Source organism: Cryptomeria japonica, chromosome 8 (assembly GCF_030272615.1).
Source record: "Cryptomeria japonica chromosome 8, Sugi_1.0, whole genome shotgun sequence".
Classification (NCBI taxonomy): domain Eukaryota; kingdom Viridiplantae; phylum Streptophyta; class Pinopsida; order Cupressales; family Cupressaceae; genus Cryptomeria; species Cryptomeria japonica.
In genome coordinates this window covers 715,358,046-715,384,786 of record NC_081412.1, presented here as the reverse complement: position 1 = coordinate 715,384,786, position 26,741 = coordinate 715,358,046, and the positions used below count along the sequence as shown (strand labels likewise).

The window sequence follows — 26,741 nt, the reverse complement described above, 5'->3', positions numbered from 1 at the left end:
TCATAAAGTCAACTTGTGGAACCATGGAAAAAAAAAATTCAACACTAAATCAACTCCCTTGAAGTATTGATATCCCCATTTTCTTTTCAATACAACTGGCACCACAACTGCTGCAAAACCTGCTCCATATGATAGACCCACTCCTATCCAATACCACAAATTTTCCTCACTTTGCTCTTCTTCATTAATATACTTAGAAATGGGAGGAGGAGCAAGAGAAAATTCTGGCCAAGAACATTTCTTTTGAAGTGGACATCCCCATAAATTTGGATTATCTGAATATGATGATTCAGTAAATGTGGTCATGTGTCCTCCTTGTGGTATGCTACCTGAAAGATTGTTGTTAGAAAAGTTGAGAGCTCCTAAATAGCTCAAAGAACCAAGATCTGAAGGAATTTGTCCAGAAAAATGATTTGTTGAAAGGTCTAATGATTCCAACCAACTCATTTGAACAATACTATTTGGAATAGTACCATTGAGATTGTTTATGGAAAGATTGAACAACTTCAACCCCTTCAGATTTCCCAAATCAGAAGGAAGATTCCCATTCAATTGATTATCTGAGAGGTCTATGGATGCCATTGTGGGGAAAATATATGTATAGTTCTGATCTCTACCTTTTGAAGCCATATTCAATCCATTGTTATACATGTAACTGGGATCATTAAACCTATACAAGTAAACGCCAATTGTTAAATTTGTAGCCACGCTAAATTCCTTGTATGGTTCTATCAGCATTGCTGGTAAACTGAAAATGTCATGAGGTATGAGCCCCGATAGACAATTTGAAGAAAGATCCAAAATTTGAAGGTGTTTCAGATGTGCAATTTCCACAGGAATACTACCTTCAAACTTGTTCCTCCTCATTGCTAGCACTCGCAGCTCTGAAATATTTCCTATTGACTTTGGAATTTGACCTTTCAATAAATTTTGCCCGATATCCAGAAAATATAATTTTCTACAGTTTGATATGGATGGAGGGAATGATCCACTCACCTTGTTATTCTTTATCACTAGTGACTGCAGCTGAATTAACTTACCAAAGTCAGATGGAATCACTCCCCTTAAATCATTATCCCCCAAATTCAAAACCCGAAGAGCAGAACAATTGGCTAAGCTTGGAGGGATGATTCCATTCAAATGATTATTTGCAAAATTTAATATGTGCAGTGAAGAGCAACCTTGCAGTCTTGGAGGAATATTTCCCGTCAATGAATTGATGTTGAGCAGCAACACTTGTATATTAGACGGCCAAATTGATGGTATTTGTCCACATAATGCATTGTTAGACACATCCACGACCTCCAAGTCTTTCCAGGCTGAAGCATTTAGCAATAGGCGGCCTTGTAGATGATTTGCTGTGAGATTGATGTATTCAAGACTCAAATCCTGTAGCCAAGAAGGAATTTCTCCAAAAAGATTATTGTCAATTAATTCCAGTTGTTTAAGTGAGAATTGAGTTGAAATCCATAATGGGATTTGACTATTTATCTTGCATGATGCCAGGCTCAGATACGATAGTTGGAATGAGGGAATCCAAGTAGTGCTAATGTTAATTACACAATTGGATATGCTCAGTTGATTTAATTTGCTAAGTTTCTGAAAGAAAACCTCTGAAATTATTTGATTGCCATTCAACGTGAGATAGACTAATTTAAGTGAAGAGGGTAGCTCTGAGGAAGAGTTCCTCAAACTAAATGCATTCCTATCAGCAAGGAGGGTAGTAAGCGAGTAGAGCTTTGAAAATGAGGGAAGAGTTCCATTTAGCTGGTTGGATGACAAATGCAAGTCTTTCAATGAATGGAGATTGCTCAAGGACTCAGGGATACAACCAGTCAAGTGATTCCTAGAAAGAATCAGCTCAGTAAGAGAAGAAAGATTAGAAAGAGAAGAGGGAATGCTTCCCGTGAGTTGATTATAAGAGAGATCTAAATTAGCTAGTGAAGAGAGATTAGAGAGAGAGGATGGAATGTTTCCTGTGAGTTGATTATAAGAGAGATCTAAGCTAATTAGAGAACCCAGATTAGAGAGAGAAGAGGGAATGTCTCCCGTCAGTTGATTATAAAAGAGATGCAAACTAGTTAAAGAAGAGAAATTAGAGAGAAAAGAGGGAACACTTCCTGTAAGTTGATTACTATAAAGAATTAACCCAGTTAGAGAAGACATGTTTGCAAAGGACAATGGAATGTTCCCAGCTAAACTATTATAAGATAGATCTAGATGTGTGACAGAAGAGAGTTTTCCTAAGCAGTGAGGAAGAGTACCTGTTAATCCATTGAAAGAGAGGTCTATGGTTTGAACAAAAGTGAGGGTGCATAAGCTCTCCGATATGACACCTCCTTCAACTGAGACCATGATTTCAACACCGACTACGTGGTTGGTGGTGTTGTGGCAGGATATGCCGTACCAGAGGCAACAATCTCTTCCCTTCTCCCACGAACTGAGCTGGTTAAAGGAGTCATTTAGGCCGGCTTTGAACTGAAGAAGAGCTTCCTCTTCCCTGTCAATACATCCGCAGGATAAGCCGAGAAGAAACAAGAGAATAACAGCAAACAAAAATAACTTGGCCATGGGTGCCTTTAGCATTCGGGTGATATGGCAGGGTAACGATAGGCCAAGTGATTATAAAGGAGGAGGGATCACCAATGTGTACTCACAGACATTTCATGAAAATATGAGAAGTCTTGTATTGACTGGACTAAATGTGAAGCTAAATATTTCTACGCACTAACAGACTTTCATAGAAATATTACAAGTCTTGTATTGACTGGAATTCCCAGACTTCCGTATAAAAGTAGAATTCATATGACACTAAAGTCATAGATATCTTTTCCATCACGTAACAATTTAGTCGTACAAAAGATCCAATTTTTCTATGGATTAGATTTGCGATGGAATATTTTAGAAGACCTAGTAGTGGAGAACAATATGAGGTAGGTATACGTTACAAAAGTAAACTAAGGCAGGCTGCTCACAAACACATTTTACAGAGATATTGATTAACTTGCCAGACTTGACCTATTAACAAAGGCAGCCGTGAGACGTGCGTTATAAAAGTAGAATGAAATTAGGGCAAGATCTAACTTTTCCATTGATTAGATTTGCCACCCAGAATAAAAAGTAGATTTGCCACCGACAATTGGAGAACACTATTGAGATCTTTGACCACAAACAAATAGTGTAAGTGTTATTTTTCTTGATTTTTATAGAAAAAAATATATAGAAGATATGTTTTCCTATTGAGAAAATGTGAACACAAAATCGTTTTGAAAAATTAGAGAATCTTATTCATACTTTTGAATGCAAAGAATTTATTATAAATTTAAACATGTGAGGAGAAATTTTTTTTTAAAGAGTAAAAAAAAATAATAGTTTTTATGTCAAGAGGTGTTATTTTATTACTCTAAATAAAATAGAACCCTCGTCACTTGTCTTCAATTATATACAATCATTACATTGAAATGATAGTGAAAGAGTGTCATACTTAAGCAACTCTATTATTATCCATATTTTTGAAATTCTTATATACTACTAATATTCTTGCAATTGTCAGATTTCTTCCTATTATAAGATATCTCTGGATATAATTTACCTATATTTTTAAAATATAGATATACTAGCTATCTAATCACTCGCATTTTTAAATGAAATTTAATTGTACATGTTCTCTTTTCATAGTATAAAAATTTGAGAAGATATAATTTTTTTATTGATGAACTTAAAAAAAATGTTGTTGAATATTGAGTTCTTCAATTAAACTATGATAGAATATAAGAAATAAAATATTAACTTCTCTAATCTCATAAAGATTTATGAATGAAATATAGTGAAATTGGAGAAGCATCTAGAAAGAAACGATTGACTTTACCTTGAGAACCCTATAACCTTGAACATAACATCCCATGCACCGTGAACATCATTATGAAAAAAATTCTACACCCATCCTAACCCTACAAACCTAGCATAGATATAAGCATCATAAATAATTCAAAATCTATGATATATGGAAGGCATAAGATGGACCAAGCAACATTTGTCAACAATAGTTGAAATGAACATGATGATAATACCCCTCTACCAGTCCCTTGTATCAACATACTTCCATCTTTAAATGTCCCTATAGTAAAAGTCTATGCTTCTGTACTATTGATGAAGTCTCAATCCCTAGCCTAAAAAATCAATGCACCCTTTAGTACTCTATTTCAAGAAATGATTTTCCATGTACCATAAATTTTTTAATATAGATCATTCATCATTAAAACTAATATCTAGGCATGCATATCTTTTAGAATGTGTAACTGGAAGTTATGATAAGCCGTGAAATTTTTCCTTGTTCGAATACAGTTGAATCTAATGTTGGTCATTCAATGACAGGTCGGTTGTGAAAGTTCGTGAATTCCTACTGTTTTGCTATCCAAAAGTTGAGAGATTAAATGAGCGACCTTGCCTTTACAGCGAGCTAAAAGAAGAATTCCTTTTTAAAATGGGACAAGTTGATATACTATATATTCAGTGAAGTGTATATTATGGTGATGAACTATTCTTAGCTAAAGTATGAAGAATTTGATATACGGACAGTCATAAATGTGTCTTCTGATGAAAATACAGAATTGTTTTAAAGAGAGAATGCAGGTACTTAATGGAGAAAGTCAACAGCTATCAAGGGCTGTATCGCTTTTCAAATCTGATTTTTTTTCTATGAAGGTTGAAGCCTTGCTGTGTGTTGTTGAAGTTTAGAAGTCAGAAGTTGGTGCTTCATTTGTAATAGAGGTTGAAGCCTTGAAAATCTAGAGTTGAAGCTTTTTACTGTAATTGGGTGTCCATTTTTTTAAAAATTAATAAACCATGGTGTTTTATTTGAAAGGGTTTTTCACGTGATTAATTTTTTTTTTATTTGTTCTTCTGAATATTTTGTTTTAGGTTTTATGTCTTTTTGAGTTTATTTTCTGTTGTTTTTCAGATTTAACAATAGAACCAATCAAAAATAAAAACATATAGTAGAATTAAGTAACAGAACTCAAACAAACAAACGTAGAATTCAAGAAAATTACACAATGTTAGATTTTTTGTTGTGTAGGATTTATCCAAATGATCAATTTTATGTATGCTAACTCAAAAATTTGATAGCATAATAGCCCTCCAATGCAATGGTGAGTGATTCTTTAAGATGGCTAAATATTGAGCCATTGATTCTTTAAGATGGCTAAATATTGAGATAAATATATAAGAGGTGAAAAGGAATGATGGCTAAGATGGAAAGATGGAGATTAGGGATGGAAGATTGATGTAAACTCTCACCTAATAGGATGGTGCCAAGTGAAAACATGAGGTGAGTTGATAGGAATGAATAGTACCTTGCAGTGTAAAAGGAGATTTTTCCATAAAGGAGAAGCTTGTCTTCACACTCTAAGGGGGGCAAGATAAAATAAATAAAAATTCCTTTTGGAAGCAAGGTCCACATCTCAAAGGATATGAGGCCTTTTAAAAAGGTGAAAAATTAATAAAATGAGGACAAGTTGGTTGGTGTTGAAAATTGGAATGGGTTAACACCATTTAATTAGGGATTATGACTATGCATATGATGAAGAAAGAAATTAGGTGAAGATTAAGGGGGAATGGAAAAAGTTGGAGACTATGGCATGTGAGAAGAATTAAATGAATCAATTGAATTTATTTATTTGATTCATAGGGGGAAGTGGTATGGATAATGGAAGAAAAATAGCCACAAATTATATAATATATAGCCTCAAAATCCCATTTCCTAAATGCAATACAAAGATTGAGGCAGAAAATATGATACAAAACCTTACGCGGGACATTCAATTAGTAAGAAGTAGAGTTCAAAGAGTTAGACAAATTTATTATAGTATATATTAAAATGATAATTAGAGTGACAAACTAATAATATTGAATATGTATCATAAGACTATCCACTATCATTTTTATTTTGTTATTGTTATTTTTTTAGATATATAGGATAATGCCAATAAAGTATATGATGCATCAATCAGAATCTTTTTATTAGTTCCTATGTGGACTATAGTAGAGGGGCTGACATTAATAAGTGATTATAACAATTTTTCTTAATCTATTAGCAATTATCTTTTGCATTGTGAATTTTGAATACTGAACAAATCAAAAATTTGGCAAGCTCTTATTGGCTTTTGCACTTGGTCTGTCACTGCTTTGCAAATTGTCAATCTTTGTAGACTATTAGAACACGTGTAAAAGATGGAGATTCTTTGCAAGGTCGGGTGCATCATCCCATCTAACAGAAAATATAATCCATATCAATCAATTCCTAATAAAATGAATTAATATTGCTTGGAATACTAGGAATCCCTACAATCACTATTTACAATATGGGTAAGGTCACGTATGAGCTTGATGTGTTTCATATTGCTGTGATCGAGATTGTCAAATATATGTTAGATGGTGCCCTTCAATCTGTCGAATATAAACCCAATAGTAATCATTATTTTTTCCTCCAATAATTTGCCTTTTATGTTCTATTTGAAGGCTTATTAAAAGTTGTATGGATTAAAATGAAATTAATAATTAACTGCAGAGCTAAAGCTTGCTATTGTATATAAGAAAACATAAAGATATTAATATGATATTTTTTCTACTATGTAGCCAACTTGGTGAACCGATTCTATTTTGCTTCATTTTTTTATTTTGTATGTTGAATTTTTTTGCACTTTATAATTAACAATTAGTATCAGATCTCAATGAAGAAGTTGTTTAGAAATAAATGAAGAATTTCTAGAAAAGTGGAGGAAGCTAAAAATGATGAATAGAGAAATTCTTAGGGAAGAAATTTGGATTATGGAAGGTGAAAACGAAATCACTATTAATCAAACAAGATCTCTCACCTGCATTAGAAGGAAAAGCTAAGGAGCCAACAATGATGGTTGATAAAGAGTGGGAGAAATTGGATAGGAAATCAGGAGCAACAATCTTCCTTTTGTTATCCAACAATAATCTTTTTAATGTTTCAATTGAAAAGACATTGAAGGAATTATAGGACAAATTCTTTGCTATGTATGAGATGGTTTCGGCTTCAAATAAAATTCTCATTATATGAGTTTGCTTATATAGGCAAGGCTATATGGATATGTGAGTACACAAACATGACATGTGGCTCAATAAGAAACAAGAGTGGGTAGGAAATAGGTGTGGGTAGGTAGGCGAAACAATATAATATTCGACATGAGGTGGAATGTAATAACAAGATAAGATCAACACCATAAAAGGTGGAAATTCTCCTACACACACTATCCCAATGTGGCACAAACACCCAAGTGTCTCATACTCAAACTACTATTAAATGCATGTACCTAAGTAAACTTAAGTAAAGTGTAATAATATCCAAGATGAATAATTATTTACACCAACACCCCCCCCTTAAGTGCAACTTAGGGGAATGCACTAAAGTCTACAATGCAACTTAAGCAATGCAAGATGGGTCCCGGCTATTGGGCCATGTTAGGTACCCATGTACAAATGAAAATGCAATCACCCATAAATGGAGAAAGAGAGAAAAACCCAATGGGAAAAAACCCTCCCCCAAAAGAGAGATGATGAAAGCACACAATGCTCTCAATGATGAATGAAAAGAACAAAATATGTTCCCCCCATAAGAGAGAAGAAGAGACCATGAAGCCCTCCCTCAATGTCGAATCTCCTGCAAGGATCATCCAATAATGTTGACCAAAATACCTCCCCATAAGGAAGAAAGAGAGCCAATGTTGCACCAATAATGTCAAAGTGTGACAAAACCAGGTACCAAGTCGATGACGATGAATCACTCACTGCAACAAAAAGAAGATCAGGAATGGAGACAACCTGCTTTGAGCATCATTTGGATACTCGTAAATGGTAGAAATACTAGTACAATCCAAGTCTCACAAGAGCCATGCAAAAATTTGTACAATCTAAGTCTCAACTAGAGCCATGCACCAAGTCTCACAAGATATTCATAATCTATGTGTACAAGAGGATTACATCAAATAGTCAACAATAACAAGATACAAAGAGGTGTGGCACTTTATGATAGTGCAAGTACAACATTGCTCAAGAAAGAGCATACATCATGATAAAATATTCAAATGTGGAAACATGAAAATGATGACACCAACAAAGAAGCCCTATAGAATATTTAGATGAAGATGCCTCCGAATGGAATTTTACCAAGAGATATAAATGAACAACTGACCCCCCATAAAAAGATCATGTTGGCACTTGAAAATAATGGCAAAGTGGACTTCTGATTTCAACTTTACAACTTCTCAAAATGAGATACAAGAGACTTTAACAAATACTGCTAGTGATCTAAACTAGGATCCAAACAAAATACAAGTACCCAATAGGCCAAAAAATGACCAAATACTGAAAAAACAATTTTTACTCAAAATCACTGCAAACAAATGGTAGATTATGAAAGTAGACAAAAAAATATACACTTTAAAAAAAATGGCACCTGAAAAGGAGTCCATATGAGCCCAAACGAAGCCTCCAAAGTTGTAAAAATTGGGATTTCACGATTTCAACAAAACCTGTATCCAAAAATTAGAAAACTCCTACAAAACTCTATAGATCATGAAATTCTACCCCCCCACAAAAAAAATTGCTCAAAAAAAGGAGTCCAGATGAGTGAGATATCACTATTTGAAAAGTGCCTGCAAAATTATAATTTCTAGAAAAAATTTGTCGCAACTTCAAACTTCAAATGCCTCTAGATTTGGCCTCCGAAGTCCGATTTGGATGAAACAGAAGGCAAAAATGAATTTGTTGGACATCCTCAATCCAATGGTAACCTCATATTTGACCCATCAAGCTTCAATAATAACCTGCATTAGAAACCTCCAAAATACACAACCCCAAATAGCATCAAATTTCTCTCAATTGGCAAATCAATGACACTCTAATGGCTCTGATACCATGTGAGATTTTGCCAAGATCTAGAGGCAATGGAAAGCACAAATAAGAGAGAACAAAATAGATGACAGGGATAAACTGTATTCTATCAAGATGAAAAATATGATCAACTGGATCATCAATCGTTGTTACATACAATGCAGATGAGCTTGCTTATATAGGCAAGGCTATATGGATATGTGAGCACACAAACATGACATGTGGCTCAATAAGAAACAAGGGTAGGTAGGAAATAGGTGTGTGTAGGTAGGAGAAACAATATAATATTCCACATGAGGTAGAATGTAACATAAAGATAAGATCAACACCATAAAAGGTGGAAATTATCCTACGCACACTATCTCAATGTGGCACAAACACCCAAGTGCCTCATACCCAAACTACTATTAAATGCATGTACCTAAGTAAACTTAAGTAAAGGTGTAATGATATCCAAGATGAATAATTATTTACACCAACATGTGAAGGCTTTGTCATTTGCAATAAATACATTGCAACATGAAACGAACATCATTTGAGATGATTAGCCTCTATAGGAATCTCATTTTGATAGGATAAACCATCAATCAATCACAAATTGGCCAAAAACCACCAATTTACAAGTGTGTGTATTAGGTGCAAATCAGACTTATAAGTCCAATTTACACTTAATATAAGTGGAAAATCAATATCAAGTGCATATCGAGCTCATATGTCTGATATACACTTAATAAAGTAAAAACCAAAACTAGGTGTACATTGGGTTTATACCCTTGATCTACACCTAAAATTGAATTTTTTTAATTTGGTGCAAATCGGGGTTACATGTCCAATTTACACCTTGGAAAGTAATTTTGGTGTGAATCGGGGATATAACCCCGATTTACACCTTGGTGGGTAACATTATAAAAACAATGCAAAGTAACAAATATGATGTCGGACAGGGTTACAAACCCGATCGACACTTTGGAGAAAATCCAAATGTGGTGTCGGGCGGGGTTGTAACCCCAACCGACACCATATGGGAAGGACTTGAAAGATTGTGTAGACCAAACAATGGTGATGGTTGGGGTTGTAACCCCGATCACTACCAAATACTCAAAGAATGTAATGGGGATTGGGGTTAGAAACCCAATCACCCCCATCAATCAAAGAACATGGTGGGAAAAAGTGGGTGGCAAGATTGTGTCCTCACCACACACCATGGAGCAAAGCTCTAGTGTATGACGGGGCCACAACCACGCCACACACTAAAAATAGTATTGAAGCAAAATAAAATAAAAGGATGAGTAGAGATGAAAACCCAACTCTCACCCAAGATGAATCAATGGTGTGAGTCGGGTTCACATCCCAACTCACCCAAGATTAGAGTCTTAAATAAAACTTGATTGAAAATGACATGCAATATTTAAAATTAACCATATTCATTGAAGTATAACTTCAATGTATATGGTCAATGTTAAAATAGCAGAGAAAAAGACCAAAACAAAATAAGGAAAAAGGGCAATTTAAAATAACACATACCACGAGTTTGTAAAATCCAGTATTTGGAAAGAAATCTGGCACCCTACGAATCTCAATGAAATCAGTGAAGAAAAATAGGGTATAAATCAATAAATAAAGGGGTAAAAGAAAACCAATATAAATCAAACTCTAGAAACGATAAATGAGAAGTCTTGCTTCATTATGGTGTCAATCAGACTTATAGGTCTGATTTACTCTATACTGTCTAAAATGATGTGAATTGGACTTATAAATTTGATTGACACCAAAATTGGTCGCCATGGTGCAAAGTCGGGTTTAAAACCTAACTTGACACCTAATAACCGAAAATGGTGCAAGATCGGGTTTAAACCCGACTTGACACCAAAATAGGGAACTTAACTTTTTAAGTTAAAATTGGACATTTTAACCCAAAGGATGGAATTCCAAGATCAAATACCAAGTATTTGAGGCCAAATGAGGCAACAAAAATGCCTCATTACTTGAATTTAAGAGAAAAGAGGATGAATTTTAGAAAAAAAATCATAGGGGTTATCATGTTTTCACAAAAAATGAAAACAAGAACAACAAATTTCTATATTTATAGATACTTTCTAGATTTATAGATACTTCAAAGAACTCCCATTCACAAGAAGGAAAGATAATCCTAAGGTATGTAAATGGCACCAAGGGATATGGCATTTTATATACTACAACAAATAATTTTAGGCTGGTTGGTTCCATGGATAGTGATTGGGTAGGAGGTGTGGATGATAAGAAGAGCACATCAAGCTATGTGTTCCATTTGGGTTGAGGAGTAATCTCATGGGCTTCCCACATATTGACCTATCTATAGATGAGGCTAAGTATATAAATACCAATGAATGCAACAACGTGTCAAGCTATTTGGATGAGAAGAATCTTAGCAGATTTGAAGAAAAAACAAGAGGATGAAACTACAATTTATTGTGGAAAATTTTCATCAATAGCTTTAACGAAAAAACATGTGTTTCATGGAAGAAGCATGCAGATTGAAATCAAGTATAATTTTTACTAGAGAATTGGTTGAAAATGGTGACATCAAAATGAAGTTTTGTAGGTCTAGGTAGAAACTAGGACACATTTTCTCTATCATTGAGCAGGGACAACTTTGAGCACCTAAGAAGAAACTTGTAAATTATTGGTTTGGATCAAGAATGATCTTGTTTGTTGGCTCTGGACAAAAGGCGGAGTGTTGAAATGCAATTAAAATGAAGTTTCCCTAATTCTCTCCCTCCCATGCACACCTACCTTGTTAGGAGCAACCAAGAGTAAATGTAACTTGGAGAGGATTACAATTGAAGATTGTTTTGTGGATTGCTTCCCCTAAGTTGCCTCTAATGTTGTAGAAACAACAAATCTTTATTTGAAAAAGAATTTATTTTGGTAGGTGATTTTGAATTCAAATTTTGAGGGAGAATTTTTGTGGACAACCATAAGACAAAAGGAAAGAATGTTTTCTAGATTGTCAGCTAGAGTGAGTCCAATTTTTGTATGCAACAGGAGGAATTTTTTTTGGTTCTCAGAGTGAATCAAATGTTTAGACAACAATAGTTGGGTGTGCGCTAAGAGAAATGATTGCTCTAGGAACTTTGTAGCTCTAGGTGAGCAATAGTGAAAGAGATCTCTAAGAAGTTCCAAGTGTTTATTGTTTGGGTGTAGGTCTAGAATGTTGCAAATCACCTTGTAAATCATTCGTAATCACTAGTTGTTATTTTTTGAGTTTTAGTTTAATCTTTTGTAAAAGTTATTTTCAATTTTGAATAGTGAAGAAAATATTGCTAGTCTCCATTTTGTGTTTGGTATTTTTTTTGTTTTATGCATTCCCAGTTGATTGGGAACTTGGACAACAATCTCAGTGCTCTATGTTTTTCCATTTAGGGAATTGTAGATTCTCTACTAATCATCATCTTGCTGGCATAAGGGATTAATTTTAAGTAGTTCACATTATTGAAGTGCAGATGTGAATTTTGTTACTTGCAATCAGATCTATTACAAATTTGTTGGGTATTTAAATATGTTTAAATTTGAGTTTTAATTTTTGGGTATGAGACAAATATGTGCAAATTCGTTTTAGTTTGGTTTTATAGCATTCTATGGGTCAAAAATATTGAAGATAGTAGATTTCATACATTATAATTTCTTTGAAAATGTGCATACAATAGGCTACCATTTTTATGCATATATAGCTGCAATAAAGAAAAATATAAGTGTGGAGAAGCTATAAGGTTTTTTTCTATTTAGTTTTCCACCAATCAAAATCATCCTATCATAAGCATTGTATTGTGCTAATTCCAAGTTTTGGTTTTGGAAAAATCAAGTTTAGGGAAACAAGCACATGTTGGTATGAATGATTTATTAAGCCAATTTATTTTGATTGAAGACATAATTTTATAGCATGAATATATTTTTGGTTGGACTGGACATCCTATTACATTATGAGTTTCATAAATTTTCTTAGAAATCTTGCTCATGTTAATTTTTCCTTTAAAAAGTGTAACATTATATTTGACATGTAAGAACTAAAAAAGGGTTCTATTAGAGGTTGGAGGAAATGGACGTAGGAGGATATCTATCACCTCGAGCAAGCATCTTGCTCATGAATGATTCATTATATGAGAAGTGACAATAGGTTGTTGTTTGGATCCCCTCATGCAAGAAGGGAGGGAAGATTACAATTGTTTTGGTTTGTAGATAATTGATTTTGTATTAATCTACATAGAAGTTATTTTAGTTTGTAGATAGTTGAGTTTGTTTCAATCTACAGGCATGAATAGTGGTATGCTTGTGGATAATGGAGTATGTCTCGATTCATAGGTTTTGTTGGATAGTCAAGATATTTGCCTAGATATAAAAGTTTAGGTTAAACTAATGTAGAGTTGGAACATTTTCCCAAACAAGAGGAGTGTGGGTTAATGCAATGAAAGTTGGATAAGTAGCCATTTCCAAAGTTTAGGCTGATATTGATGAAGAGTTGGAGATTCAAGACATTTCCTATACCAAGAAGTTTAGGTTGATATTGATGAAGAGTTGTAGATTTTAGACATTTGTCTAGACTAGGAAAGTTTAGGATAGTGCTGATACAATTTTTTTCTCAAGTTATTCTTCATAATGTAAAACTTAAGGGGGGTTGTTAGGAAATAAGGTTTAAATTTAATAATCTAATTAGTTTGTAGTTAGGTTAGTTGGAAATTTTATTCCTGCAAGTTAGTTTTGTATTGGAAAATAATGGATTTCTAAATCCAATACATTGGATGTAATGATTGGAACTGAATGATATTAAAATAATATCTCTTTGTTTTTGTTAACAATATAAACCATTATATTGCTATTCCATTTTTTTATCCAACACAAAAAAATCTTCTATGGATGTCATTAGAAAATGAGAATAATTAAAATTAGCTTGTAAACATATAAATATTACTTGTTGGAGGTGATAATGGTGGTTGCAAAATTAGTAAATATGGAGGTGGTGGAGAGCTAGGATTAAAGAACTCGTACTTTTCTTAATGAACAAAGAAATTCCCTCCGTTTGTCCTTCCTCCTTACAAAGTTTGATTGACCCTAAATATCATAGATACCATAGTTGATTAATAATATTTTTAAAGATTTTTTTGCAATCCTCAAAAAAATCTAAATCCCTCCAACACCAAATTAACTATATATTTATAAAATTTAAAACTATTTGTTAATTCAAAAGAATATAGTATTAGGAATTGTATTAATTATGAAGTGTGAATAAATTTAATATACAAAATCAGAAATGAAAACAAAAGATAATGAAGACATGAACACATAATTTATAGTGGTTTACTAAGATAGCTACATCTACTTTCAAAGTAGGGGAAATCTCATATTAATATCTCTGTTTGTTCTTACATACAGCAAAAATCTTCAACTCTCCAATTATTTATAATTACATTATCCATACAACTTTTAATAAGCCTTCGAATTAATATGAAAGGGGAAATTATTGGAAGTAAAAATAATGATGATTATTGGGTTTCATATCCAACAATGTCTCGTTTGAAACCCAACCATAGTTGCTGATCCGGTGGATAAGTTTTCCACCAAAAATGGTTAATGTTTCAGCATATACAGAAGTGATTATTCAGTTAAGTTTACCAAAATTGGGGTTGAGAGATTCAAACCCCCCAATCTCTCACCTCCGACTTTTCCTCTCAACCACTACACCATGTGATTCCCCCTATTATTCACCATAAACCAAACAAGATAAATGGACCCGATAAGAAGGAATGGGGGCTAAAATTATGTAAGCCAATTAAACTTAATAAGCCCCATTTTATAAGGTATTTTTAAAGAGATACTTTTAAATTTAGGAGATATTGAAGATAAGAAGATTTATTGTTGTAAATGGGAGATATGGGGAATATGTTTGTTAACCCCATTTTAGCATGTAAAATTGTATAAAATGGGGGTAAGTTGTGAGCTAGAGGGAGTAGTGAATTGTGAGGAAATTGGGAGAGAGTTGAAGATTGGAGATTTGGTGAGAAAATTTCTTTTGGGTGTTTGATAGTGAATGGTTCATCTTTGTGCATTGGGAGCTTGAATTCAAGCTTGTTGTACATGGGAGAAGGACTTTGTAATTCATTATCATCCAAGGAGACATAAGGAGTCTTTGTAACCATTGAGGTGCTTTGTAACCATTTTTTGGAGTTGAATCAAGGATCGACCACTCCATTGGAGGGACCCGGAGATGTAGCCAATTGGTGAACTCTGTTATCAACTTGTGTTTTGTCTTCTCTCTTCTTTCCCTCTTCTGTTCAATCTATTGTTATTTGATTATCATGTTTATTTAAACAATTTGATTGTAATTTTAAGACCTTCATTTAATTGTTGTAAGAGTTAACATCTCACATGCAACAATCATAGATCCTAACATCAGATCAAGTGGTATCAGAGCTTGTTTGACTAGTGTTTGTAGAGGTGGATGTTAATGTGATCTAAGAGCCAACGTGGTGAAGGCACATTTGCAGAGTATAATCTTATTATTCCGCATAATGGCATCCCTCTATATACCCCCAAAATCCGTATCGAACATATGCCCTGTAGAAACATTTTCACTTGACTTAGATGAGATGGAGGATATCATTTTGGGTAGCATTATGTGCAAGTGGAGCTTGGAAATGCCATGAGTCATGCATCATCTATGGACTGTGCCAAAAAAGGCACATCAATTGTAGGTCACATGAGGAAAATTTCTCGCAGAGTATGATCACCAGCTCTCTGCCATGGGTTTTTTTCACCAGAGATTGGATGCAAAGGCTCTTGCAAACTCTCATGTCAGCACTTGCTACAGTCTCAACACCAATGACTGAATTATTGGGCCACAAATTTGTGTGGAGTTGATTTGTCAATGAGTCCGCTAAGTATGGGGACCACATGGTGTTTATGTCATATAAAGAAACTTATTTGCAGGTTTAAAATTCATATTGGGTGGAGGTGTTGCATACAGGTAGTGAAGACAACAATGAAAAACCTTCACCTGACTAGTGTGTGGGAACTCTGTTCTCCTCACGTAAAGCATACTCACTAGATCATGTGGGATTCAATGCAAAATATGTAGCCTGCGAAGGAATATTGGCAATGCGTCTCAATGTTTGTGAGAAGAGAGGCAAAGTTTCTGGTAAGGAAATAGAGTGTGTGGGAGAGGGTATTATTATTGGTGAGGATCCTTCATGTCAGTGTTATGAGCAATGAATTTCTAGGAATAACCTGAATAGGATGGCCTTCAGAAGATGACTGTGAATTTCCTCCTAGTGTGTGTGGCTTGTGACTAATTTCATTTGTAATGTTTGATAAAGATATATATTATTTTGGTTGTTCCCCCTATGCTTGCAAACCTGGTGTAGCATCCTAAAATTGCCCCCCTTTGCAATTTTGACCACATTTGGGGCCCTCATCTTAGCGTTCTCATCTTATGCTAAACTGGGACTCATTTATGCTTATACCATACAATAATGGCCTTTATATCACATTCTACCTTGCTAGAACCCTTAACCCTAGCCCAAATATGGGGTAGGACTAGGGCATGGCACCTTGGTCCTCATTGGGACCATGGTGCCATGCCATGGTCCTCCCTAATTGGGCCCCATTTCAAACCCTTTGTCCTATCTCAAAAATGAGTAGAAAATCTCTCCCCATGTCAGCCTATGTTGGAAATTTAACATTATTTTTGACAAGCAAGTATATAAGGAGGTTTTCCCCTCTCATTTGCAAAAAAAAGGAACATGATAACAATAGATCATAAGAGGACGGCGAAATTGCAATCATCAAACATTCAAGCATTGAAGCATTCATCATCAAGCATTTCTAGAGGTCTTCAAGGTTGCACATTCTTCATCTATCCATTATGGAGCAATTTTACTTTATTCTTATGCAAGCATGTGTGTGTGATTAGGGTTTTGTCATGTTCATGCCATTTCATTCAACATATCTGATTACATTCAAGAAGCAAATCATCATTATCATTCATTACAGATCAGGGGTATACCTTTCCATCATTTATTTCAAGTATTTACAATATTTCATTCAAGTTTAATTCCTAAACCAAGGTTTGACTGAGGCAAACCCCTATTTCCCCTTCTTTTTGTGTGCAAAAAACAGGTACGGAGATCCAGTTGATCATATTTTGCATCTTGATAGAATACAGTTTATTCCTATCATCTATTTTTCTCTCTGTTATTTGTGCTTTCCATTGCCTCTAGATCTTGGCAAAATCTCACAGAGTAAGAGAACAATGAAGTTAAAGAAGCAAGAGATTCATCCATTTTTTCCTCTGTTCATATCATCCAATATTGACAATATCAAAGATACGAAGATCACCCATGTGGATCTTGAGGAATTATTGAAAAGAGTTAGAAAGCCACCTGTATCTTATAAGATGGAGCCCACCATCAACAATGAAATTCATCTACTGGTGGCCTTTCCTATTTCTGCATAGAATCCAAAATTCATGGCTCTTGCTAACTGGTATGACCCTACCACCAGATCAATGAAGGATGTGGATGGAAAGAAGACACCCATCAAGCTTGATGAGGACTTCTTTGAAACAATTTTCAAGTGTCTACCCATAGAGAAATATTCCAATATTGACATCTAGACAGTTGTGACCTATTTTGACAATAATTCAAATAAGTGCAGGAGGAATATCAATGAAAATTGGTTAAAGAACCCTAGGCCTACAATTGCAAGGTGGCCAGAGATTATTCCTCATAGTGATTTCATTGAAGAGGTCAACGATCTCATTACTCTTCTTAGCAAGGCAAAGGGTCTCCCAACTTCTAACACTTACTAGAACTAGATGTATCAGTACATTCACATCATCAGGCAAAATAAGAAGAAGATCTACTAGGGCATGCAAATTGCAAATGCCTTATGTGAGTAGTTGACCAAGGTCCATACCACCTTGAAATTTTATATGACTTCCTATCTTGTATATACAACCGCCTCGATGAGGCATTTTCCAGGTTTATCTACTATAGGTGATAGGAGTCAAGTTCCTTTATACAAGCACTTCACTCAGTTGAATCTCAAGGAGTTTACACAATTTCAGGAGGGTCAATGATGAGTTCTTTTCTTATTATATGTGCTTATTTGATAAGGACATTTAGAACAAGAGATTATCAGATGAAGCTTGGAAGGTGTTGAGTGATTATGGTTGTATTATACTATAATTTCCCACATTTACATATATCAAGATTGGATGCTTTGACAGGAACCCTTCATGCTCCCAAGGTATCTGTCAGACAAGATCACTCTTATGGAGATGGCTCACCAAATGATATATATCCATGAGCATCAATCTAGAGATCATAAGAGAAGTCTTAAGTTCTCCATTGTCATAGGGAGATACTTTATCAATTCCATCTACAAGGCTCGTGCCATGGAGGAGGAGATGAGAAGAGTCACTATGAGATTCTTCAAAGCCAAGAAGTATTTTGACTACAAAAGCATGAATAATAAGATTATGAATAACTAAACTCATGTCCACTTGATTGAATACGTATGGATTGATTGAAAAATAGAAGAGGACATCTAGAGACTTGACTACTATCGTCTAATAGTAGAACAAATTGAGATTTTTGTCCTTGCTGATGTCCTTGAGGATCTTGAAGAGGATGGAGACATCCTAGATCCTATATATGAAAAAAAACAAAGTTGCTAGATCAACTTTGCCTCTTATTCAATGTTCCCAATAGGAGAATACTTCAATAAGGGCCATGTTCCAAAATATCCTTGTAAATACCAATATTTGGTTGAAGTTGCATGGTGTTCAATTGAAGCCTTTTTAGATTGGATTTGAGGATGATACCACAAGACCTATGGACAAGACTTCAGAATTGAGGACCAAAAATAGACAGGATCCTATGGCTCCTAAAGGTCCAAAGTTCAAGTTCACTATCGGGAAGGGTAAGAGCCAAGGTGAATCTTCAACTCAAGAGACTCAAGTTCATGATAAAGTCGAAGGAGAAGAAGAAGAAAATTAAGATGAACAAAAAGAAGAAGATGAACCCGAAAATGAGTAGGAACAAGAGGAAGGAGAATTTGATGAGGAGGGATTACCTGAAATCCCAAGTACTTCCTAGTCTCAAGAGACATAAGAAGGTATTCTTCCTACATCATGTGATATCATAGGTACTACTTCAGTATCTGTTACTAATACCATTCCTTTGGGTTCTATTGTGCCATTTTCTTCACAAGTTCCCAGAGTTCATGTTATTCCTTCCACTTCTACCAGTGAATCTGCACTTTATACACCTCATGACAACCTTGATACTATTTTCCTTCCCAATTTGTCTGAGGTTACTTCTTCCATGTTGGAATATTTTGATAAATTCATGTCAAAAACCCAAGTTCCTCCTTAGGTTTGTATTGCCTCAACTCCATTTTCCATTGTTACCTCAACTCCACCCATTGTTAAGTTACAAGTTTTTATTCTTAGGAGTTGGCAATGCAAGTGTTTACTATTGGAGTGGATGATGACGCATCTTTGCCACCATGACTAGTGTCCAACACTCCTAAGAGAAAGAAGAAAGCCATCTCTCCAAATGACATTGATTTCAATCAATTGGTGACTGTTAAGCCCAAGTTCATGCAAAGAAAGTGAAGACTTTATCCAAATTGAGAATAGATCAATCTAAGAACTATTATGTGGAAATGGTGTTTCGTCCTCTGGATATAGACTTGGATAAAGTGTAGTTTACTGATTATGTCATTAAAAGAATTGTTTTGGGTAAGAAAACACATGAAGTTGCAGTCAAAGATGCTCAAACTTCTTTCCATAATCTTGTGGCAATGTTCAATGAAGAGAAAGTTCATAAAAATAACTTGAAGAAACAAGTTGACCAACTCATAGTGGTCCTAATTAAGATTACCAATTCATCAAAGGTAGTTGAGCCATTCACTTCTTCAATGGATGATAAAATTATTAAGCAATTTGAATAGGTCAATTATCATGGGAGAATAGTTAGCAAATGGATGGATAGATTGTTGAGTCAAGGAACTCATCTCCTATGTTCAGTTGTTACTCGTGTAAACAAATTGGAGGAGGTAAAAATTGAAATTGATAAAACTTTGAATTTTTTTTCTAATGAATTGGAAGCACATGATAAGGACTTTGACTCTTGGTTGAAGTTAGATGATTTCCAATTGGATGTTCTAGTTGACAATGGGGTTCTCCCTTCAAGGGATATGTAGATTGATCAAAGAGAGATACTTGAACATAAAATGAACACAATTGAGATCCTCATCAAAGATTTGAGGAAAGCACATAAAGAATGTAATGAAAAAGGGAAAGACATCATTGAGAAGATATCAGCTCTTCCATGCACTTTCCTTGATGAGAACTAGAATCCCCTTCATGAATATGTCATCATCAAAGAGTTCAGTCTGCTAATTTGTGAAGAGGTCGACAAACAATCTTTCTCATTATCCTCAATTGATAAGTTATTAGATATCCAAGTAAATTTGGATTATTTAGCCTCTCTTCTATAGAAACACAAAAGATGCTACATGAGCCTCAAAGATTCTATCACCCGGGTCAAGGTTATCACAAGTCACACTAAATGACTTGATTAGGAACAAATGAAAGCACCTTTGCAAAAGTTCAAGGAATTCATGAATCGGGATCAAAATGGAGTGTCTTGTGACACTTAGTAGTTTTCATAGTAGATGCATTTTTTAATAAGACTTTGAGACCTCAAGTCTCATTTTGTATTTAGTTTTTGTACTTAGGAAATGCACAAGTCCAAAGTCAATTAGGACTTTTCTTTGAATTAGTCATAGTATTTCCTACTTTTTCTCAACACACCTCTCCTATATCTATGAGGTTTCTTATTGTAATTTGTATCTAGAATCTTTAATCTATATGCTAAAACTCTACCGAAGTAAAGAGCAAAAAAGTGAAACTTTGTGTTCCTTTTGTGATTTTACAAACTTGATGAAATAAGAAGAAATATTTGGCATCCAAACATTGTGTTGGATTCATTTGTGGTTTATGATGAGAGTGTTCTTATTTCATTTTCGTTCTAAATTCTTATTTTACTCAAGTGAAGGTGTTGTTGAGAGAATATTGTTAAAGTGTAGAGGCAATTGTTAATTTGTGAATTTTGTGTCACATTTTGACTCTTGTTATTAGTATTAGGAATTGGTGATTGTGATATCATTTTGAAGAATTTGTGCTTCATATTGGTATTTTGAAGTTAAAGTTACTAAGAAATATATTAAGGTTATACTTTAAAGACTTTGTACTTTATTGTGTCATCTTGGAAAAGGAAATCATAACTTGAAGACTTTGTACTTTATTGTGTCATCTTGGAAAAGGAAATCATAACTTGAAGACTTTGTACTTTATTGTGTCATCTTGGAAAAGGAAATCATAACTTGAAGACTTTGAGCTTCATATTATCATTTTAGAAAAATATTACCAAAAGTGAAATTAAGAATCAGTTTGAAGACTTTGAGCTTTACTTTGATTTTCTTAATTAACACATTGGGTTACAGAGGTATTTGTAAAAAAGTTGATAGGACAACAACGAGTTTTAATAATTTGAGCTTAAGCACTCTTTCCCATCCTGATGAAGCAACTGAGGACTTTTCGCCTTTTTATAAACTTTGCTTCTTTTCTTATCTATATTGTATCATTATTTCATTCTAAGTTATTTTGTAACAATGAAATTGTAAGAATTATTGTTGCTCTATATTGTAAATTCTTTCCAAAAAAGAGAGGAAAAGAATAACATCTATCATGAAAAAGAGGATAGGATGATGTACCGTGCAAGTTAGACTGGGAGTTGAAACTTGTATCTTATTTAATAAAGGTAGAGTAGTGAATAATAGGGGGAGTCTTCCCCTAGAAATAGGAGAGATTTTATCTCATGTTTTTGTGGTTGAAACCACAATTTTGTAAACTCTTTTAGTTTGCAAAATTTTCAACCAATAGTTTTTTGGCGACTTTGCTAAGGAGCACATGCAATCAAGTACTTCCATTTTGATTATAACAGTCTAGTGCTCTTGTTTTTGGTATCTATATTTCTCAATATTTCTTCTTACGTTAAAGTTTGTAAGGCTACTAAATTTGGCTGGTAGAAGATACACCCGTGGAAGATGGAATCAAGGTATTGTTGATCCTATTTTTGAGTTGTTACAAAAGAAATTTTTTGACTATCTTCCTTCTAGATCAGTATCGCCTTTGCAACGAATAAGGAGTTATCCTCCTACAAGTGAAAGCTCACCTATTCTGAGTGAAGCTTCTAGTGCTTCGAGAAATTTGGTAATACTAGAAGTTCAAAGGTTTGTGATACTTCCGTATTAGCCTGTACAAACACTATCAATGGTAGGTCAAGGACCTTGGGGAAATTTTTTTGGTCCTCTTAACTTGACTCCACCTCTCTAACCCCTTCCACAAGTTTCAAAGAGGAATGTTCCTAAGTTCTTTAGAGATGGAAAACAACACCCAGATAAACATATTGCAGCATTTCACATTGCATGTGGAATTCTTGGTGTTGAATATAAAAATATATCTATTTGTCTCTTTGTTGAGAATTTGCAAGGCGTTGTAGCCAATTAGTTCTATCACTTGGCACCTCATAATATTACCTCTTGAGATAATCTCAAATCTCAGTTTGAGATACGTTTCAAACTAACAAAATATTCTCACGCTCTCTTGGCTCAGTTGACTTCTATGAAGAAGGAACCATATGAACCTATGAGAGATTTCGTTGCTAAGTTCAACAAACAGAAGAATAGAATTCCTACCAACTCTCAACCAACTGCTGAAAATCTCAAATGTTTCTTCATCAATGCTCAGTTGCTAGAGGTTAGCTTCTTGTTAAGGAGTACACCTCCTGCTAACTTGACAATGACACAAACTCAAGCAGTGGAAATTGAAGATCACTTGATTCTTGCTAGATAAATCAAGAAAGATCCTAACAAAGCTAAAGTAAGTTTCTCTATTCCAAAAGTTTCTGGTTCACCTTCTTCAAATGCCACTAATCCTATGCTACAAAGTCTTGCAAATGAAGTGCTTTCCTTGAAAAATAAAATCTCACAGATGTCTTACCCTGCTCCATACAAGGATGTTCCACAAAGAAAATACTCCAATAATTCCAGTAACTATGCTGTGAAGAACCAAGAAAAATTGCCTCCTCCTTCCAATTCAGTAGTGGGATACTTCAAAGCAGAGTAGGGTGATTTTCAATCTTCTAAGGAAGATGTTGCAACCCTTTTCGAAGAGAATGGTGAAGAAGATGATGGTGACTCTACAATTGGTTACGTGCATTTTGAAGAATCTCCTAAGGTGGTTGATGCTAGTATTAATGTTGTTCTTACTTTCTCTCATTATCAACCTGATTATTCTAAAAATGATGAGGCAAAGAAGAAGGAGACTCCTCAATTTCCGGTTACAATTGCAAAGAGGGGAACTCCTCTTCCTACATTGCCTAAGGGCACTATGAGTGATAAACAAGTAAGTTCTCCTACTTAAGCCCCCGTGGTTTCAAATGTATCAAAGACCAGTGTTAATAACCCCAAATCTCATGATGTATCTTTACATGCCTTGTAAATAACTTATTAGCCCTTTGATATAATTGACCATACTAAAAAGACTAAGATACAAATGTCAGAGGTTGAATATATACAGTCTAATCTTGATCAATTTGATAGGTTGGTGAAATTTGTAATGGATAGAGATTCTCAACCTACTATGAGTTCTTACCAAAATAATTTTGTGTTATCTAAGCCTAAGAATATTCCCAATAACTTGGTTACTATTCTTTCATCAGTGCCTAGAAAGATAGACCCTTTCTATATTTCCTTATTGATAAATGGTTTCAAGTTGAGCAATTGGGTTATTGATTTTGGGGTCTTAGATAACATAATGCCTCTCAAGGTCGTGAATTCCCTTGGTTTGACATTGACCAAAAATTTTGGTCATTGTTATTCCATATAAAATAAGCAAGTGCCTCTTGTAGGGAAAATTAAGGATGCACAATTTGCATTCGCGTAATTCCGCAAAAAGATTAAAATGAATATTCTTGTTTCCTATGTTCCTGCTTCATATGGAACGTTGTTAGTGTTGGAATCAATGAACACTAAGAGGGAGGGTGAATTAGTGTTCTGCAATTTTCAAACTTGTTATTCTGATTTTTTAACCACTAGATGCATAAGAAGGAAAGTAAAGTGAAACAATACAAAACAAATAACCATGTAACCATAACACCAATATTTTTACATGGAAACCCAAAAGGTTAAAAATATAGTGGGATTTGAATGCACAATATTATTCCACTATGGCTAGTAGGAAAAAAATATTACAAAAGGGGAGTGCACTTGCATTCAGGCACACTGCCTAGAGCTCACTACTCAAAAACATGGCTACAACCCCGAAGGAAGGCTCACTGCCTTACAAATGATTACAAAAGGATTACACTGAGTGATGAAATAGAAAATAATATTTAACTATGCCACAAATCAGTTCTAGTTAGGCTCAAGGTAATATGTTGTGACTGATGTAATGATCTGCAACTGCTCACCAGAATCAGGATGTGCACGTGAAACTATGCTGAATCGCTCCTAAAACAATTACATACACCATTACCACACACAAAGATACTAACCAAGTCGATATTATATATCCGCATCAACAAAAATGATCTTCCACAAGTCAGCTTCACCAATTGTCAAAAATGAAATGTGTAGCTACAAGATGACTTATCTATATTTTACCAAACCATAATTGGGACCTAAAATAAATGATCGTACGCTTACTATAGGTCTCATAAACCATCTCAAACACATCACCAATCATCAAAATCAAATCTAAGAATTTGGTCACATGTTATACTACCAGACATGATGAATACTTGGTTTTGCTGCTATATTGGATACCAGACCTTCAATCAAGCATAGGAATCAACACCAAAGGGTGGATTGTCATGATAATATTCTTTATATACCCAACCAACTAATCATTGATCACCAAAACCAAAACATTCTTCATCGAAAATGAGAATGATCACAAAACTGCATATTGAATTGCACCGACAATCTTAATCTAGAAATACATTATCCAAGACATCCACTTAGCCAAAAATCCATACTAGATCAGATGAGTAGGTTGAATTTCCATCAATGAAAACTCCTAAGAATCTATAAGCATCAGGAAACATAAATCTTCATCGAAGCATCACCGGAACATCAAATGCCAAGAATCTCCCCCTTTGGCATTGATGGCAACACTGGTGAAAAATGATAAGTGTTCCAATCACTGCAAGCAATCTGACAATCTGAAAATTTGTACACTAACTGGCTGAATCCCACTAAAGGTGTGCATCAATCTATACTCCATTTTTCACCGCTCTCTCTCCCCCTTTGACATCAATGGAAAAGCGTGGGAATCCGCCAAAATATATGTACAAAAGAATGAATGAATGCAATTGATTGCATAAACTTAAAGATGTTTGAGTAGGTCAATGCCTTCAGGGATTCTAAATATTGGTTCCATCCTCTTAGGAAACACTCCAAAACACTTATTAGGACACTGGACATGAATGCATGAATCTCAAGACTCTGAAGATCAGATGTCACCAATTTACCTAAGGCACTGATTGCATCCTATTGTGCTCCAAGTAAAGTTTCCATCTAGGGAGTTATGAAAATTCTCAGTTCTCCCAATCTACTCATAATTTTCTCCATGTCTTTATTCAAACTCTTTATTTTATTAGTATAATCCTAAATTTGTGCTTCAAGGGAACTCGGAAAAACTGATTTGGGTGCAAAAGAATGACTGATACTAGCTAACTTACCCTCAAGATCTCTTATTTTCTTATCAATGTCTGCAATAAATTTGGACAAAAAATAGACATGATTTGAAAAATTTACCACCTTCATTCAATGCCTCTTCTACACTCTTCATAGTAGTCTTTAGGCTCGCTCTGTCTCTCTCATCTTCTTTCAATTTTTTCTGCAATCTCATCTCATTAAATCTTTTCTGTGCAGATTCATCTGCAACATTCTCTAATGATACAAAATGAGTTTTAACAACATTTAACATCTTCTTAATCTTTTCAGAGGGAGAAGCACCGGAGTCGTGAATCTAACTAGGCAAAAGCTTTTCCAAAACCTTAGTTGCAAGAGAGATTACCTCTTTATCTTAAGACTAAGATTTCAACAAGTCTTCACTTGCCTTGATTTGATCTTGGGTGGAAAGTTTCAATGCTTGAAGAGGGGACAAGGTGCTCAAATCCACTGTATCATGAGAAAAATCATCCTCTACATCAATCTCCTTACTTTTGTCAATGACATTGGCCGCCATCATGGTTATCAAAGGTTTCTCTGTTGGCTCATCATCCTTCTCCTTTTCAACCTCCCCACTCACACCCTTTTCACCATTTTCTATCTCCTCAGCTATCATCTCCGCAATTACTTCTATCTTAGGAGGGTCCTGAGTAGCTTAACCAAAGATATTTTATAGTAGATTCTCAGTAGGTGCATCTTATGCAACATCTTGCTCAATCAGATCAACAAATGATTGATCCTTCATACCACTAGAGACTTCTTCAGTTACTTCTGGAATGGAAGTGTCTTCAAGAATGTGCTCTACTGGGTGGGTGGTACCCTCTACCTAATTCACCTCATATCTTAGCTCTAACAAAATATCTTTTATTATTTTCTTTGTCTCTTTTGCAACTTCATCAATTTTACCAAGCACAATTCTGTTAATTCTCCTCTTGCTTCTAAATTTCTCTTTTGCCAACTTCAATAATCTTTCAACTTCATCC

At 34.6% G+C, this 26,741-nt stretch overlaps 1 protein-coding gene across 1 annotated transcript; it reads right to left on the bottom strand.

Moving 5' to 3' along the window:
* On the bottom strand, window positions 1-26,374 carry LOC131071263 (receptor-like protein EIX2). Its single transcript, XM_058007032.2, has 2 exons — window positions 26,147-26,374; window positions 1-1,389 (listed from the first exon to the last, which is right to left on the bottom strand). Exons 1-2 carry the CDS (start codon window positions 26,372-26,374, stop codon window positions 1-3), a joined length of 1,617 nt encoding a protein of 538 aa, XP_057863015.2.
* Window positions 26,375-26,741: the final 367 nt, after the last annotated feature.

Bases quoted from the DNA above. Each gene is read 5' to 3' on its own strand.
- LOC131071263 (XM_058007032.2), bottom strand. From the start codon at position 26,374: ATGATAGCTGAGGAGATAGAAAATGGTGAAAAGGGTGTGAGTGGGGAG. The intron at 1,390-26,146 runs GCAAGTGAAGAC...TCTTGGCTACAG, and splicing joins CCACCCAAGATCAAATCAAG to GATTTGAGTCTTGAATACAT.